Source organism: Cryptomeria japonica, chromosome 9 (assembly GCF_030272615.1).
Source record: "Cryptomeria japonica chromosome 9, Sugi_1.0, whole genome shotgun sequence".
In the NCBI taxonomy this organism is placed as follows: domain Eukaryota; kingdom Viridiplantae; phylum Streptophyta; class Pinopsida; order Cupressales; family Cupressaceae; genus Cryptomeria; species Cryptomeria japonica.
In genome coordinates, this window is record NC_081413.1 from 8,811,644 (window position 1) to 8,830,617 (window position 18,974).

The 18,974-nt window shown below is 35.7% G+C and overlaps 1 protein-coding gene across 1 annotated transcript; it reads left to right on the top strand.

Annotated features, from left to right (window-relative positions):
* Nucleotides 1-1,394: 1,394 nt before the first annotated feature.
* LOC131067742 (protein DMP4-like) lies at nucleotides 1,395-2,428 on the top strand. The gene is made up of 2 exons (XM_058002868.2): nucleotides 1,395-1,946; nucleotides 2,285-2,428. The coding sequence occupies exons 1-2, from the start codon at nucleotides 1,395-1,397 to the stop codon at nucleotides 2,426-2,428; spliced, it is 696 nt and encodes a 231-aa protein (XP_057858851.2).
* Nucleotides 2,429-18,974: the final 16,546 nt, after the last annotated feature.

An 18,974-nucleotide genomic window follows, 5' to 3' on the forward strand; every position in this document is an offset into this window, starting at 1 on the left:
TCAGTGGTAGAGCACTCGAGTAGCGTATGGAAGGTCCTAAGTTTGAGTCCTAGCTGGTCCATGTCTCAACAATTTAAACCTATGTGACACTTGTTTTTATTTAATGAATTATATATTAATGATAATTCTTCTATTTTCTTTTTACTTAAGAAAATTTAATTAATTTAATTTAAATATAAATTTAAATTAAATTTTTTATTTAGATATTGAGCACATAAGATACTTGCTCCTAGTTTTTACATTAAACTCTTATTACCATAAAAAAAACACCTTTCAACCCAAAATAATTCTAACCAGAATCTAAGATGTTATCTCATCACAAACTAGCTTGACAATAATCCGTATTTCATTATTGCTGAACACCATAATAGTTTGATAATTAGAAACCTATCTGCCGAATCTGATACAAAACCTATTTCTGCCATGACACTAGTCGGTTATGACACGGCCAAATTAGAAATTGACACCGGCCAAATTAGAAATTGTCGTGGGAGTGATGAGAGCGCCGCTGGCGTCTGCGTCGGGGACGGACGAATGGAGCGCGTAACAGATTTGCTCTTTATGCTTTTCAGTATTTATGCTTTTCCCATTCAACATATGAATCCACTTGAATGAAAAGAAAGGAGGAGAAAAAATATAAGGAGATAGAAATTGCGTGAGGCCTATAAAACTAGTTAAATGCTTAGATATGTACTAAAATAATGTGATAGCGGTTATTGTTAAATAGTTTGTCTGTCCGTATAGCCAATTCCATTCTGTAACAGTAAATGCTTTTTTCAATGGCTTGTAGCCCAGTTTGTTTGAGAGGAAATGGTGGCTCCCTTTGACACGCTCAAAAATAAATGCAATTTGTTCCCAGGGCTGCTGGAGAAGCCAAAATCTGTGCTACATAAAGACCTGCGCGCATTTATTTGGATATGAAAGAGGAGTTTCTGCGGTCCTCTGGAAGAAGAAGCAGAGCTGTTTCTGCCATGTAGAAGATAAGTACAGGTATCATATGCTTTAATTCAAATAAGACCTTTAATGGTTTCTTCTTCTTAATAGGTTTAGGCTTTGTTTTCAGGAGAGGTTAAATATTGTTTAGTAGAATAGGTATTATTTTTAAGAAGATAACATAGTTGGTACTTTCCGTTACTATTTCTTTGATGAAGAGCTCCAAAGGCCCAAACGTTTTTAATGATTGCCCTTGTTGAAAGAAGTGCCATTCTTTTAAGAGCTTATAAAGTAGGCATGTCTTGCAGCTTCTTGATAGAATAATTTCTGATTGAAGAAAAGCTTAAGGGGGTTGCTGCCTCATGTCCAAACAAAGGGCAATCAGGGAGATAGACTTATTGTTACATTAATTGCAAGAAGAAAAACAAAACAGTTTTCCCTATCCAACGAATACCCGAAAGATGGAGGAGAAGTCTGAGAGCACAGCTATGGAAGAAGGGCAGAAAGCAACAGATTACTCTTCAATCCAGACAACAGCTAAGAAGGTGCCCACCTATTCGGTGCCATCTACACTATCTAATCTTTCAAAGGTTTTGCCCACTGGAGTTCTGTTTGTATTTGAGGCATTTTCTAATCTCATAGCCAGTGACAAAACCTGTGGAAAGTGGAATAAGATTTTGGTGGCAAGTTTCTTGGGCATTCTGGCAATTACTTCCTTCATTTTGTCATTGACGGACACATTCAAAGATGACTCCACAGGCAAAGTTCAGGTTCATTATGGAATTGCCACAAAAACTGGTTTAGTCACTATAGCCAGCAGCAAGAGTAAAATTAAGCCTCCGTTGGAGACAGACTATAAGCTTAAATTCATGGATCTATTGCACTCAAGTCTGGCAGTTGTGGTTTTCGTTGTTTTGGCTCTTACAGACAAAAATATAGTGAACTGTTTGTATCCCTCGGCTGAAGACAGTATAAACAAGTTACTAGAAGCTATGCCTCTTATTGTGAGTTTTGTAAGTTGTGTGGTATTCTCTTTATTTCCATCCAAAAGGCAAGGAATCAGTCACCCGGTTACACCAAGTTGATTAAGATACATTGATTAAGATACATATATATGCATTTTTGTGGGAAAGGATCTATTGACATAGCTAGATGAAGAGCTATTTAATAATTTTTTTTTTTGTCTGTCTTGTTTATCAACCAACAATCACACATGGTAGAGTGGAGTTGACACTACATTTTATGATTATTCAAGATTTATGTAATACATAAATATATTGTTTTAGTTTGGAATGTAGATCATCAATTTGGAGTTTACATCTTTTATATTTTTTTTCTATTATTTCTTTAGGCATCTAGTGTGGACACTTTTGATGAAATACTGTCATTTAAGGTTCTAAAGATATGTACTAACATTCCATCTCTTCCATCTACTATTACTTCTAATGAGACTAGTATTTTTACATCCATGGGTTCTTATAATTATATTCAATAGAACGCATTCATCAAGTTTGGACACAACATATTGATATGAATAGTTAATAAACAATGCAAGTTTTTTTGGTGAACCTTTTCTTGCAAACTTAGAAGACACTATCAAGGATATCCATCTCCTATTTGATCTATTTGATGTTCTTAGTTGAATGATCTTCTTAAGATATTGTGAGGGAACCTTCAAACCCTTTTTTTCTTTTATATAAAACTAGTTTAACATTGGTGTTGAGATATCTACTTATTTCTTATATGAGGGGATTTTTTTACATGAAGTTTCTCTTTCTCATACTAAGTATGATGAGATTATTATATTTTCTTTTCTTTGTAGAGCAATTTTTTTCTATAGATTTTTTGTCCTTTTCTTTGTTTATGAAAGATTAGTTTTTTCTTTTTTTTATAAAATTAAGCAAAGGTGTTAGTGAGAGTGAAGTATAATTTTTGACTAATATATTTTCTACCAAGTTTTGCATTGTTAGGTTAAGTTAGTTTAAGGAATTTCTACATATTATCTTACATTGATAGTGTTTTTAATCTCCTAAGTGATATATTGTATATATAATCACCCACATCTTATATTGTAATCATTCATTTGGAATTTCTTTCCATTCCTATTGAATTATATTGTAATCACCCCTTTTTAATTTCTTTCCATTTCTATAGAATAAAATATAGCAGTTTAGTCTATCATTTCATTTCATTTCTGATTTTTGTTCTTGATTTCCTATCACTCATTTTTTATTTATTTCCATTCATATTGAATAAAATAAAGTTTAATATATCAGTTCATTTCTGACTTTTGTTCTTGATTTCCTTCAACAATTTGCATTCTAGGTTACTTCATAGCCAAATCTATTTAAATACATCCATCTAAAAATTGCCATCCATCTAAAAATTGTCAAGGAGAACGAATTACTATATTTGCTTAAGAATTATTTACTACATGAATACATAGAATTTAGTTTAATTTTTAAAGAATTATTTCATTTTATTATATTGTTTACTACATGAACACATGAAATTTATTTTTATTATTTAATTTTTAGTTAACAATTAATTTATTTTATTATATTGTTTACTTTATTTTTATTTGAAAACATATTGTACTTTTTTATGTAAAACTTTAATTCTCTATTGTCCATGACTTACCTACTTTACTTTTGTCTTACTTACAAACCAAGTCCCTTAAGGATGCACACAATCTATCATGTTCCAAGACAACTCCACTATTCATGAAGATTGTAAACTTTAACTCTTACTTTAAAGAAAAACCACCTTTCTTTATTTTGATAATTCTTCTATTTTTTTACTTTAAAAAATCTAAGAAATATTATTTATTAATTTTTTAACATATAAATAACTATCAAATTTAAATAAAAAATTTATTTAAATATTGACCACAAAAAATATTTTCTGTTTACTTTTGACATAAAACTCTTATTAAAATTATAAAAGACCTTCAACATAAAGTAGATTTAAACCCAATTTTTGAGATGTTCTCTCATCACAAAGTAGCTTGACAATAGTCCATGTTTCATTATTGACGAATAGCATAATCTCTGAACTGCTAGAGTAATTTCTGAATTTGAAGGATGATGGAAACATTACTAAATGTCATCATAATTGTGACCACAAAAAAAATGTTAGATGAAACCTAATCTCTGAACAGCCCAATCTGATACAGAAATGTATTTCTACCATGATACCCTACATAAAATAGACTCAACTAAGTTGTCCATTTCCTTGCCAAATACTCTACGGGATAAATGAAGTAAATTAGAGAAGAGGACAGGGAGAGGTGAATGAGGTGACAAACGAAACACAAGGAAGTTGAGGGCTTGGAAATGAGCAGCCGGCAAATTTGAACCTGTTCTTTTCTGAGATGCTTCTCCGAATTACCAGTCACCATCAACCAACTGTATTCGCCGGGTATTTTACATTGACGTTAAAATATGTGCCTTTCATGTTAGGTAGATGTATGGTTTCCACAGCATTGTAGTTTTTGGTTTTAATTAAAGGGGTAAAAATTTATTCAATAAAAAGAAAGATACAGAGAAGAAAGATAGAAGACCGTTCTTCAAGGAGTTTAAAGAGGTCGGTCACTGTCCACCAATCCACACAGTCAAAGAATCTGTCTATGTAAGTGCCAACCAACATCATCAAACTGTTGTCTAGTAAGCAAAGACACTACTAAAATGTCACTATCATCAAACTGTTGTCTAGTAAGCAAAGACACTACTAAAATGTCACTACTAAAATGTTACACGCTTCATCTTATATATTATTCTATTTAAAATTTTAATTTTAAGATCAAAGAAGTTTGATGATTTTACAGATTATTTTATGTAAAATTATATTAATAAGAATGATATATATTCATCTTTGTAAAGATAAAATGAGACTAATGTTGTACACAAGGATAAGTTATTATATTATTATTTGAGGGCTAAAATTTTATTTGACATAAATTGTGCATTTATTATTTTTTTGCTCTTTAATAATCTTTATATAATTATAAATTTAATTATTATTTTATTATTATTAATTGAATTATTTTTATAAAAAGTCATATAATAAAATTGATGAATTTATTTTATTACTACCTATTTAAAAATAGTTTGTTATGCAAAACTAACCTCATTTGAGATGATTGTCTATCGTTTTTAGATTGTTGTTTGCAAATACATTATTCATATGCTAGTTTCAATTTATGATATTAAATAATTGAAATTTCTTTAAACCCTAATGCAGAAAGATAATCAAAAGATAAGACATTAGACCTTAAGAAAGGTTTATGATAAGCTTCATTGCTTAAGACATTAGACCTTAAGAAAGGTTTATGATAAGCTTCATTGCTTAAGACATTAGACCTTAAGAAAGGTTTATGATAAGCTTCATTGCTTCTTGCTCCAGCATTCCTCCAGCTGCTTGGCATGATGGGTCATCTTCCTAGTACTAACACGTTCTTCCAGTAGTCCCCCCTTCAAGAGTCAACACCTTATCCTCAGTAGTATCAATAGTGTTATTTTCTTCAAGGTGTTCTGATAGCCTTTACATCGCTGATGGTTTTAGTCAATTCATTCAGGTAGTTAGGTAGGGTATTGAGCTTACTTGTTCCAACAACTTCTAAGGTATTCACTTTCCTGGATGAATTGTCCACCTTACCATTCATCTCTGAATAGACCCAATCAATTACCTTGCAGAACTCCATCATCCCACTCTTCACGGTATTCAACATGGTTAAAGGAGAGTTTCTGCTATCAATGTTGATCTCGGGGGCATAATTATCGAGGGTCTCCACATTAACATCAATAGCATTGGGAGGCAGAGTATCACCTTCCTTCATCGTCTTCCCATCTTCTTCAACATCACCTATAGACTTATTGGGATCCTGAGGATTGGGTTGGACATTAAGAGAATCATTCCCTTTATCTGGGTTGATTTTAGTGATGACAGAGCTCTGCTTGTTTTTCATCTTTGGTGGTGTGGTAACATAATCACTATCACTCTCCATCCCCTCGTCATCCTCTTCATCATCTTCAAGCCAACTATCCTCCTCCTAGACCTTACTTCTTTTTCCTTCAACCCCTTTTCTAGCTTTCTTATTTTCGGACCCAGAAGCCAAATCTTTGTCCTTCTCCTTGCTAGAACCCTTAGCAGGGGTAATCCTTTCAACATTATCTTGACATGGTTGTATAAAAGAAATATTAACCCTTCATGCATGGGAGGGTTACTGTCCGGGTTAGCCCTAAAATCCTTAATGCTAGTGTTAAGGGAGCTAAACAAATAGAAGATTATAGACACCATATCTTTATGGCGAAAATGATTTAGAAGCACAAAGTGATAACCATAGACACGAGAATATCTACCATCAAGAATAGCATATTGCATGACAGCCAACATAATCCATCTCCATATCTACTTTATCACTTTCAGTGAATAGTAGGTTTTGTCAGATTTCACCAACTTGGTTTTCTTAGACTCCTTCGGGAATCGCTTGATAGAATCTTCTGTGAGCTTCTTGTCTCTGTAAAAATTTCTACCTTCCATCAACATACCATTAAATTTCACGATCATCCCTTCGTCAATTTCAACCTTTCTTCTTCCTATGGTAATTTTTCCATCTTTCCAATTCTTTGTGAAAATTCTGGTCATGGTAGGGTTTTTCCCTATAATTCTCTCTACATACCCTGTCATCTTGGTCATTTCTAGAATAACCCAAGCCTAAAGCTTATCTTTCCATTCATCATAGGAGAGAGGTTCAATTCTTTTTCTATTACCTCCCATGGTGTCCATAAACAGATAATTCTTATCCTTCATAATGTAGAATAGGGCAAAAACAAAATCAAAGTGCAAAGCAGGAAGGTCTTAAAAATAGAAATGGGCACCCACAAAGTGTGAGGAGTCTTGTCTGCATTAAACGCTAGCTCAATCTTCGAGTGCCGCTCTTTTCGATTCATTATGGCCTTTTTCATTGATAAGTGAATTGTCATAATTACTTATCACTCCCTCATAACCATGCACTCTATCATAAATAAGGAGGGCACGAGCCTTGTGAGGAAGATCCTCATCACCTCTCCATCTCATCGTGTGATTAGAATGGATGGCCATGTTGATAGCCCAATCAACAATAGTGTTAGTTTCTCTATAATTCTGAGACAGAACACATAGCTCGAAAGAGTTGATTATCTCCTCAGCTTGAGATATAATATTCTTTAAGGTCCATGAAGGGGAGGATAGGCCCTTTAGGCATTGAACAATATTATTAGAATCTCCCTCAAGCTAGACTTTAGTAAAGGGAAAGGGTTTGGTAAGCAGCCATGGCCTCGCCTAAGTGGTTAGTCTGTTATGATGTTATTTACTACTTTACATTAATAATATTTAGCTATTATTTATTAATGAAGATATTGATTTCTTGAAGAAAATTCTCTGACAAAATTATGCAATTAATGAATCGTGATGTTCCTTTGATGTAATATTGTCATTTATTCTACAAGAAAGATAAAATTGAAATATTATATTAATTTGGTTATTAAAATATTCCTATATTGACTCTCAATTCTCATCTTAGAATCAATGAATGCATTACTTATCATTAATTTAGTTATTAATATATTCCTACATTGACTCTCAATGCTCATGTTAGAACATTACTTATCATTTACATCATTTTCAAGATTGATTATACAATCAAGACTTAATAAACCAAGCAAAACATGCCCTCCACATTGGATCAACAAAGGCACAAGCTTACGATCAACACATTATGAGAAGAATCCCATTGATCGCTTCTCTAAAATCCCTACAATCATATTTTTATAGGAAGAGATGAAATTTATTTCACCTCTTGAAGTTTTATCACTTCAAGTAGTGTTATAGAAAAAGATGAGCTACAAAGTCATCTCCAAGTATATAGTAGCTCTCTCTTTCCTCTTTTTCTCAATATTGAGAAATAGTGTGTTATCAATTCAATCGAATTTGGTTATTTGATCTAAAATCTAAAACATACACTTATTAGATTAAACATGACTGAATTTTGATTATAGTTGTGTTAATTAATAGATTTAATTAATTAATATATTCTCATGCCCACAAAGGTGACAAATGTAACCACAGTTGAACTAGTCTAAACAAACTATGTACTGACTGATTCTCTACTTATTTTATAAGGTGGTAGGTACCTTCATATAATATTCAATGAATAAAGAATTAACCATAATGATTTTAACCTAAAAGAAAGTAAGGAAAGAACTTTTAACTATAAATCTTTGCAAAGGCATGCACAAATACAAGATACTATTTTTAGATTTTCTAGATTTTGAATCAACTAGATTACCACAAAATATCATTGACAAATAATATTCCTGCAGCAATAAAAAAGTTAAACCATTCAACATCTCAAATATAAATTCATCCACTGATAACCATTTAAAAGAATAGAAGGTATCCACACACCATAATTCAAATATTAGGTATATCTGAAAGCCACCAACAGTTTTTCTATATTCAAAACAGTAAAACAAAAATATGCTTAAAGAAGTTTATGCTCTTAAGAGTAAAACAAAGTTTTCCCAAAAGAAAATGAAATGAAACTAAGTCCAACTATTTAAAACATTAAAGTAATAGTTTCTTGAAGACAATCGTTATTTAAAATAAGTCTTTAGGCATCCCAACCAATAATTAAGAAAAGTAATAAAACAGTAAAATTATAAAAATGCCAAATGCCACTGCGTACTCTGCTCCCGATTCGTTATCACCGATGATCTCCACCTCATGTCTAGCTCGTGCTGCTTCCTAGGCCTTGAGTCTTTGCCTATACTCATGATACCTATTCATAACTAGCTCCATGTTTGAGTCCTCTGGCATTGCTGTGTTGCGCAATATCATTCTCCATTTTGAAATTAACCTATTGGTAGTGGTTATGTTCTTGTGCATTTCATCAATCTTGGATTCAAAGGCAGTGGTAGGTGACACAATCTTTTAAAGGATTCCAAAGAGATGTTTTAAGGATCTCTGACATTCTTCTAATAATTATCTTTGAATTGGCCCATCATTTCACTGAGTTCTCATACATTTTCCTCAAAGTTGTCCATGAAGCCAACATCCAGAGCACTGAGGTTATCCTTTATTTTCAGCAGACCATTCAAGTAGTGTTTTAAAGCATTATCAATGTCATTGATGTAATCATGATAGATCTTCTCTTTCCAATCCAAAGCTTCATACCAAGTAGGGTCAACTTCCTTAGGATGTTCTATTTTTTCAGTCATTACTATGGCATGGTTCAATGACATGAGCTCTATGAGATCCTTTGAAAGAACAAATATGCTTCCATGCTCTTTCTTGATCTGCTGCAGCTTGGCTAATAGCTCCTTTCTTTTATTCCAAATGTTCACAAATAACATTCAGAATTTAGTAATGTACTAGTTCACCAACCCCATACATTTCATATATCCACTCAATGATAGCTTTAGCATACCCTAAATTACCTTTGACCTTTCTCACAGTATTCAGATCAATTCCCTGTACATGCAAAGTTGAATCCTCCCCAGTAGCAAGATTTATGATAGATTAAATGAAATCCTTCAATGAATGCACATGGGATTGCAGCTCTAGGTTATTTTTCTTCTGTTCTTGGGCCCTTTTAATCAGTGCATGTACTAAAAAGTTAACATGATAGATATCCCCTTGTAAAGTAGAAAGTCCCATATCCACATGGATAATCTTTTAATCATTTTTTGTTATGTCACTTGCATTCATGTCTCTAATAGGGTCAGCAATTTCTAGGAGCTGATCTGACCAGATACAGAGTCAAAAATGATCTGAGACATTTACTTAGCCTTTTTAGGCTTGCGAGAACCTTATAACAGCAACACGACTGTATCTATCTCACTGGAAATAGGGGTGGATATTTTTATTTTCTTTTCTACCTCTATTTGTCAGCTATGGTGGAGAGGTTGTTTAAAGTCTTGATCCTTTATTAATAGTGCTAGGAGTATTTTGCATAAGAGGAGCGGATTTCAAGCAAATCAAAAAATAATGATCATAAATTAATTGTTAGTAAATACCTTCAGAATCAACGAGAGGTGATTTCCCTTTGCGTGGCACAATCCTATCATCTCGCTCATAGGTTGATTTTAGTTTGGCAATGGTTTCTTTAGGTCTCTCTCCATCACCACTTGAGTGAGAGCTTCGGTTTAGTAACCTATCTGCAGACTTAGTTGTTGATGCTAGAATAGGGGAAGAGGAAACTGCTCCTTGTTCTCTGCAGGATGATAACTTTTGGCTTTGTTAAGTGCCGACTTGTTTCTTCCACTTACCAATTAACTAGTCGGATATCCTCCTTAGCACTGGAGCAGTATGAACCATTAGGTCTGAGAGTTATTCTTTATACCAATCAATTTTTGTGGGGGCCAGATCAGCAAAAGTATGATACTTTGGATCAATAATGACCTCATCTTTAGCCACATCATTAGGAACATTAAAGGAAACACCAAGAGTGTTGATTTGTCAAAGAGAAAGCCTCATGAAACTTCTCTTAAACACTTTGGCATTGTTTAGACAATCCTTCCAAAAATATTCGATCTCAGGCCGATGCATGTAACCTTTAGCTCCATACAAATGATGCTTCACATATCCCTTATTGTCAAAATTACTTCTAGATGGCAGAGATAGAAATTAAATTTCTCTAGAATCATTCCCATGGCCTTAGCAGCACTATTTTTTTTGCAAGAGAAATAAGTTGTGGATAATGGGAAGGAGTATCCTTTCTTCCCCATGTTTAGGTATTTAATATTTACAATAGGCATCTAGTGGCAAACTTCCAGAAACACAATATAATTAGACAGGAACCGAGGCAATTTTAGTAGGGCCTTCTCAAAAACCCCAATTCTAAGGTATGTAAACTTGTCAAATTGGGTGTAGAAACTCCCAAATTTTGTCACAAAGGTAGTAGACTCATGGGAAATCCATAGGTCACGGTTTCCTTCTAATTTCCTGACCATACCCATTGAGAAAACATCATTGAAACGAGAAAAAACTTGCAGACCCTTTCACATGGTGAGCTAGGCGAATTTTCGGTAGCTGGGTTTGAATGTAGGGAGAGGATGATGCAATTCTAGGCCCAACCAAGAATATTCTTGACTAGCTAGGATGAAAATCAGGTATGAACACATATGAAAATAGAGGGACTAACAAAAATTCCGCAATTTTTCATTCAAGTGAAAGCTAATAATAGAGGCCCAATCAATAAAACTCACAGGAGCACAAATTACCAGAATGAAATGACACATCCAAAACTTAAAAGAATCAGTGCAAGAATTTCCTACAAGCAAGAGGGCTATAATTTTTGCAACTTCATCCTTAAAGTGCATCTTTTGTTAATTTGGTGGGCGATTGAGACTTACCTGCCTTTTCAACCTTTAACCAAGTCCTGGGAATGTAGTTCATACACCAGTCCTCATGCGTTCAGAAATACTCATTGCCAACTACAACAAACATGTTTTCGAAGGTTTCTCTCTTAGGAAGGCACAACCCTACCACCTTCTGCTCAGATTTCTTATGTTTCTAGGTTGTATCTTTCTGAGCATGCAACAATTAAATCTACGCAATGAACAATATATAGAAAGCCAGCTGCGAAAGCCAAGCCACACTAAAATATTCTCTCTCATAGTGGAGTTCTCTCGCTTCCTTCATGATCTTGCAAAAAAGTTTCTAAGTTAAATTTCTCTACTTCCATGTCTCGCACGCCTACTTAGTGATTTCGTATCACACTCTACATGGACACAAGATCGATAATGCACCTTGTGAAAACTAAAAAATGAAGGCTGGTTCAAAAATCAGCTGCCACCCCATCTGTGTACTCGAGTGATGTGACATGCCTTAAATGTTGTATTTACTTCACCTTTTTAAATGGTCCTTTAATTCGGCTTATTCCTACTGACAAGGCAAATAATGTTAGAACATACAAAGACTTGGCACAAACATGAAGCCCAAAACCTAGGTGAAACTTGACAAGTCACTTAGTCAGGGGAAATATGAACTTAAGAACCTATAGTCGGGACTTACAAAATTTTTAGAACCCACAATAGAGTGACCGAAGAACAAGACAATGGGAGATCAGGTGATTCAAAACTTTCTAACCCCACGACAAGTTTAGAAAAGGGACAAAATGAGCAACATGACTTCAGAAACTCATAAAGCCTGTGATCAGAAGCTTGAAACATGAAGTGAAAGGGAACACTTAGGAGAAATTGGATGATGACTTCAAATTTAAAAAGGGGGCAGTAAGTTGAAAGGATTTTAGTTATAGGTAGATTGATAAAAATATGCATCTATTTTTAGTACATCAGATTAATGTTTGTCTATTATGTGCCTTTAATTTCAAGATGACCAATAATTTATATGTTTTTACTATTTTATCTTTAGTTTTAGCAACATGAGCATTACTTTTTTTAACAAATTTTCAGTGTTAGACTAGATGGGTAGAGAGGGACCAATAACTTGCACTTTTCTATGATGAAAGTGATTTTTTATAATTGTTTATTTTGAGTAAGTAATTCAAAATTTACATCTAAATTTTTCATTTTCTCTAAGCTTTTTCTAGTTATTGGTTTTGTCAAATATTAAAATGCTAAAAGGTTTTGAATTTTCATACTCTCTTAATAAATTTAGTGGTTTCAATGTATATGTCAATTTTTTCTTACCTGTATTTTACTATCCATTTGTGGTGTGTTTCATTAAAATATATGTTTGATAGTACATTTTGTTTTTGAATTATTTATTTTAAAACAATTAACTTTTTTTTAATGAATAGGTGTTAGCATTATCATTTATAAATAAAAAATAATATACATATACACATAAAAAAAATGGGTGGATATAAAATCACACCACCAAAGTCCACATGATACTATATCCTACATAAAAAAACATTGAACAAATAGTCACAATAAGAGTACTTGTATGATGCAGAGGTAGGGGCATGTACATTGGTTTCAACATACAAAGACAATGATCATATACTACATCCTTCTAGACACCCTTAGTGTGTTACTTGGCTTCTAGACTTCAATATTCATGAGGTATTGAACCAACATGAAAAGATAGTGTGTACATACTAGTTTGGGGCTTGTAACATCACAACAAATATAGCTTTATGGACTCCAACATCTCCAAACTCACTTTCCTTGACACATATTTGTCCTTTACAATTAGGATTGTCCTCATTGATAGACAAAATGTGAAATCAATGTATTTATGTTTCCAACTCCTTACTCTAGAGTAAGAGGACCCTACACAAGGATTATGAACACTCCTTTTGTCTTACAATAGCAAGGGACTTCCTCTGGAACTTTGTTTGCAACATACACATCACAGGTAACCATTGCTATGATAGGCAGTCTATTAGGGCAGTCAATAAGATGCTTATTCTTTTTCCACCATTTGACACTACAACAAGATATTTGGTTTGGAAAGGTCCCCAAAAATCACTTCAACACCTAAAATTAGGCAATTCAACCCATATACGGTGAAAAGTGGAAACAACAATATTGAAAGACTAAATTAATTCAACCACAAAACCCTAGCCTAACAACAACAAAGATCCACCATAACATATGAAGATTACCTAAGACAATACAAATCAAATGAAATCACAAAGATTATACCATCACATGTCAAATAGGGTTTGAATCTCCATTCTTCCTATCTCTATTGATCTTGCTTGATATATTTGCTCTCAGATTTTATGTGTGCACAAGAGCTCAACAAAGAACGGAAATGTGGTTGCAAGTAGGATTGATCACATAGGAATTTTTGAATGCTAGGATGCTTGATTAGATTGCATAGGGTTGATAATGAAGGAAGCATCTCCTTATATAGAAGACACCATAAGAAATGGAGGGATAAGATTGAAAGGTTTAAAAGATAAATGGTTGGCTAGGATTAGAGGGTAGGTAGAGGAAATAAGAAAATAATGAGAGGGTAGGTAGTGTAGGAATTAAGAGATGAATGACATGTGTCATAGGTAGAAAAGGTTAATGAATTAATTAAATAAATAAAGATTTATTTAATTAATAAAGGAAGTGGGATCAATTAAATAAATAAAAGTATTTATTTAATTTAGGAGAAGGATAATTTAAATAAATAAATGTATTTATTTAAATGAGAAATAAGGCTAGAAGAGGATAAATGAATTAATTAAATAAATAAAGATTTATTTAATTAATAGAAGAATTAGGCTTAAAATAATTAAATAAATAAAGATATTTATTTAATTAGACATGACAATTTTACGTGTCTACATTTTGCCCCTCTTTGAGACAATGCAGCTTGTTGCATTGTTTCAAAGAAGATAATATGAACTGATACAAAGTTGCCCCAAGATGGGAATGATATGCCCCCTTGAGAGATTGGATGAAAATGTCCGGAAAGATCGCAAACAATCTCTCGATAAGAAAGAAAGGCTAGAATGGACTAACAAGATAGAGTGATAGAGTCACGAGATAGAGAAGACTGACTCGGGAGACTAGGGCTAGGGTAGTCTATAACGTAGACTACGAGGGAAAAATATCCTCATTGTCATCCACACATCCAAGAGATTAAAGTGCAGAGAGAGAATAGAGTAGCAACAGTCAACAACGATGGCATTGGTTCATAGATTCAATCGCATTCATCGATTTCAGAGGCCAACAGATGTAGGAGAGCCGGTAAGTACCAAAAAACCTCCTTGTACTTTGTCACAATAAATATTATCATTAATGCATGTTAGGTAGAGCAATAAATGCATGTTTAGGTATATCAAACAAGGTCAAAAAATGATAAGGCGCGTCTGTGCTGGTGCCAGGCACATCTGGGTTGGCTAGGCGCATCTATGTTTCTGCTAGGCGCGTCTATGAATGAAAAGGCGTCTATGTCAAATGCGAGCACATCTGTGTTATGCAGGCACGTTTGTGCTATGTGGGCATGTCTGTGCAGAGCAGGCACGTCTATGCAGAGCATAGGGACGTCTGTGTATTTCAGGTGTGTATGTGTAGAGCAGGTGCGTTTATGCAATATGTAGGCGTGTTTATGTCATGAAGGCGCATTTGTGTCTTCTAGGCCAAATCGGCAGTTCTGTGATGACCATACGCTATCAATTGGATAAGCTGCTGAGAGGATACACTCAAGCAGGTCCTCTAGTGAAGACTAGAATAGTAGATAGGGCTAGGATTGACAATTTTGTGATAGAACATACGTTGCCAATTAGGAAACAACTCAAGAGGATACACTCAAGTAGAGGCCCTAGGATAAGATAGATCAAGGCACTTTGTGATGAATAGGGAGTACCAAGACATAGTACTTTATGATGAACAGCGGTACTAAAAAGAGCAACACTTTGTGATGAATAGTGAGTGCAAATATGAGTAGCACTTTGTGATGAACATGGAGTACCACTAGGATAATCAGCAACACTTTGTGATGAACAGGCAGTGTCACTAGAATAGAGTAGCATAAGCACTTAGGATAATAAGCAATATTTTGTGATGAATAGGGAATGCCACTATGATTGACACAGTTGATTTGTTTGACTGCAGGAGTATCTACCTATGCTACAGTCACGAGAGAGATTCCCCTCGACTCTGAGTTTATGACCGGAGCTGACATTTGAGGATAGAGAATCTATTGAGGTTATGGGCTTGTGGTTTATTCTGTATGTGCCTGAGTTTCGAGTGAACATGGGGTTGCTGACTGCGCTAGCTGAGAGATGGCACTTAGAGACTTGCACATTTCATTTGCCGATGGGTGAGATGATAGTCACCTTAGAGGATGTTTACAGGATATTGATGATACCAATTGATGTGGAGTTGATACCCTACGATCGAGACGGAGACAGGCATGCACTGAGATGAGTGTTTCAGGATCCGGGACTGGAGATTACGGCTGGACACGTGGCATGGGACACGATGACATGGATAGGATTGGCACTACCAGCAGTATTGGCAGGAGTGATCAGTGGATTCCTCTATCCAGACAGGGCTACACAAGGACTGGGTGTGGGTTGGGGGAGCACATTGGAGACACTGGTGACACAGCATACCAGATATTCCTGGGGACCATGCGTGCTAGCACATTTATACTATGAGCTCCATCAGTTTGTATAACATGGATCCGTAGGATTGGGCTGCAGAGTGACATTATTGCAGGTATGGGCTTATGAGCATTTGCTAGTTACTCGACCGATTCATTTCAAAGGCAGGGGCCATGGACGCAGTTGTATCCATTTATATGATATGATTACATCTCAGCCACGGATCAGGAGATTGGAGTACTGGCACCGAGTCATCGATGAGATTGACACTATCATATGGAGACCATACCAAGAGTGCAAGGAGTGGGAGGATGACACCGTGGAGCTGTCATACACATTCAGGAGTAGGTATCTGATTTGGCAGACGCCCTATGTACTGGAGAGGCAGTTGGTTGACAGGGTTGGTAGGCAGTTCGACAAGATTCAGCAGATGCCACGAGGTTTCGAGATGTATGCTCGGACAGTGAGGGATCAGGCACACTTCAGGCCATTATTGTCATATTATCAGGTAGTGATGCAGCTGGTAGAGATGATTCCCTTGCCTTGGGATATGTGGATGGAGATAGAGGATGTAGGGATGGATGCAAAGTATACTGCTTATTGGGCTGAGCATCCATTTCCATGATTTACAGACCCAGGGGAGCAGATAGATAGAGATGGTAGGGGTGATTAGAATGATGATGCAGGTGGTGGAGGTAGAGGTTGATGGAGGAGGCAGGGTGTGATAGGAGAGAGGAGAGTGGCTCCACGGAGAGAGGGTGGAGAGGAGAGACAGGCTCACGTGGTGAGAGGTAGAGGTGGATTACCATTACAAGTGCCAGTAGCACAAGGTCCCAGATAGGTACAGGGATAGGGACAAGGGTAGGGACAGCCAAAGGAGCAGCCATAGGTACATGGACAGGGGCAGCCATAGGAGCACCCATAGGTACAGGGGGGAGGAGGACGATGAGTTACTAGAGTTGAGTGAGATCTACCAGGGATAGGTAGATGAGATCCAGGATCTCGAGCAGGAGAGGGATAGGCTCCGGAGATAGCTGAGAGACACTGAGCAGGAGAGAGATCAGGATATCCAGTGTTACACAGAGGCTAAGACAGCACTGAGGGCACGAAGGAAGGCGATAGAGGACATAGGAGCTGGATATGCCTATGTTCTGCAAGTCGGGGATGAGATAGGCTACTAGAGAGACCTATACTATGGAGCAGTGCCACCAGAACAGTGGGCTAGGAGCTTCTATAGACCATCGTGGACGGCGATGACCACTGGAGGGAGGGACAGGAGACAGGCATCAAGTGGTGGGGTCGTGGGTCCTCCACCACCACGAGATAGAGGGGACACGAGAGATGATCTTGGGGTGGGTCCTTCTAGGGCTCAGACTCCGTCGAGGCCAGGCGGCTCCGAGGGAGGGAATTCATCATAGCCTTACCATTTTTGTATGATGATGTAGACACCTTCGAGTGACTGTAGCCATATGATTTTGACATCATTGTATCATGACACTTATGATTATATATATGAGATTCATCCTTGCAGCAGCTATATGCATGTGTATCTATGTGATGATTATGATATGGATGCAAATATGTACATGATGCAATGCAATATTTTTGTTCTTTTATGTTTTTATATGTTATGTCAATGCAAATGTGAATGTATGAAATGCAAATGAATATGATAATGCAAATAATTATTTACATGATGAGAATGTAAAATGTGCTAACATGTGGTATGTGTAGGATGTGATGCAATTATGATATCTATATGTATGTATGAAATGCTTATATGTGGTAATGCTAATGCAAACTACATGAAATGCAGATATTTTTGGTGTGTCATTATACTCAGTCATGTGATAGCAGGCTACACGAACTCAAGAAGGATGATGGAATTCAATCAAGAAAGGGGGATGGAAGATAGAAGATATGAAAGTGAAAGAGATTCTTGTGTGTTATCATCATTGAGCTTTATTATGGCAAGTAGGTTATGACAATCGAGGTATATGTTTGACCCAGAAAGTCATTATACCTGTTTGCATGGAGACTAGACAGTCGCAAACAAGGAGTGCCCCAGTTCATACTAGACTCACAGTGTCCTCATATCCTTGGACAAGTTATAGCATTACTAAGAGACAATCCATAGACAGCAAATAAAAAATAGGTGACAATACCCCATCCTCGCCTTTCTAGTAAAAGACATCCTAGAGACAAAATCTCTAGTTAGAGACATCTCGGAAAAGCTAAAAGACATGTCACCAAAAGATAAAATCAAAAGAAAACCAAGGCTTGACACCAACATCCACTGTAGTCCTCAAGTTTAGTGTCTCTTGTCACTTGTATAAATCCAGTTGATTGTGGTCACAATGTTTACTTTCACAAAAGGATAGATAGCACTGAACCATAATGTTGTTTGAGTTTGTTGAAAGATTTGATTTGTTGAAGCCCATTGTTGCTGCTGTGTCTCATCTGAAACTGACTGAATCCATGCAACTAATACTTTATTGTGGAGAAGATGGAACTTTATTGTGGATTGGCGATGTAAATGTTGCTTTATTGCGGATTGTGCATAGATAGACTGAAGAAAACTAGAAGAAATTGTACTCCTTCAAACATGTGATGGTCTTAATTCCACACCCATTACTAGACGTAGGATTTGCCTTCGCCACAGATAGGAGCTGATTTATTGTGGACAAAAAGGGGTGAAAAGGAATGTTATTATGAATGGCTAACCAATCTTGGGTAGATCAATAACAAGCCATGATGGGAATGGGTAAGTTTCTTATGAATGAATAGGTTGTGAGTGTGTGCAATGTGAAAGGATGAAAGTGAATCCTGAAGGAGGGAGGAGCAATGTCTCTACAGATGGCGTCGGTGACTCGGTTTTCACCATGGTACTTTCCCAGGGTGCCACCGAAGTGGTTTTCACCATTGGACAAAATGTTTTTCTATTTTTCAATTTTTTTTGTGTCACAAGGCACCTGTTTGTCAG

Coding starts and splice junctions, on each gene's coding strand:
- LOC131067742 (XM_058002868.2), top strand. CDS start 1,395: ATGGAGGAGAAGTCTGAGAGCACAGCTATGGAAGAAGGGCAGAAAGCA. Junction 1,947..2,284: donor TGCCTCTTATTGTGAGTTTT/GTAAGTTGTGTG, acceptor TTATTTCTTTAG/GCATCTAGTGTGGACACTTT.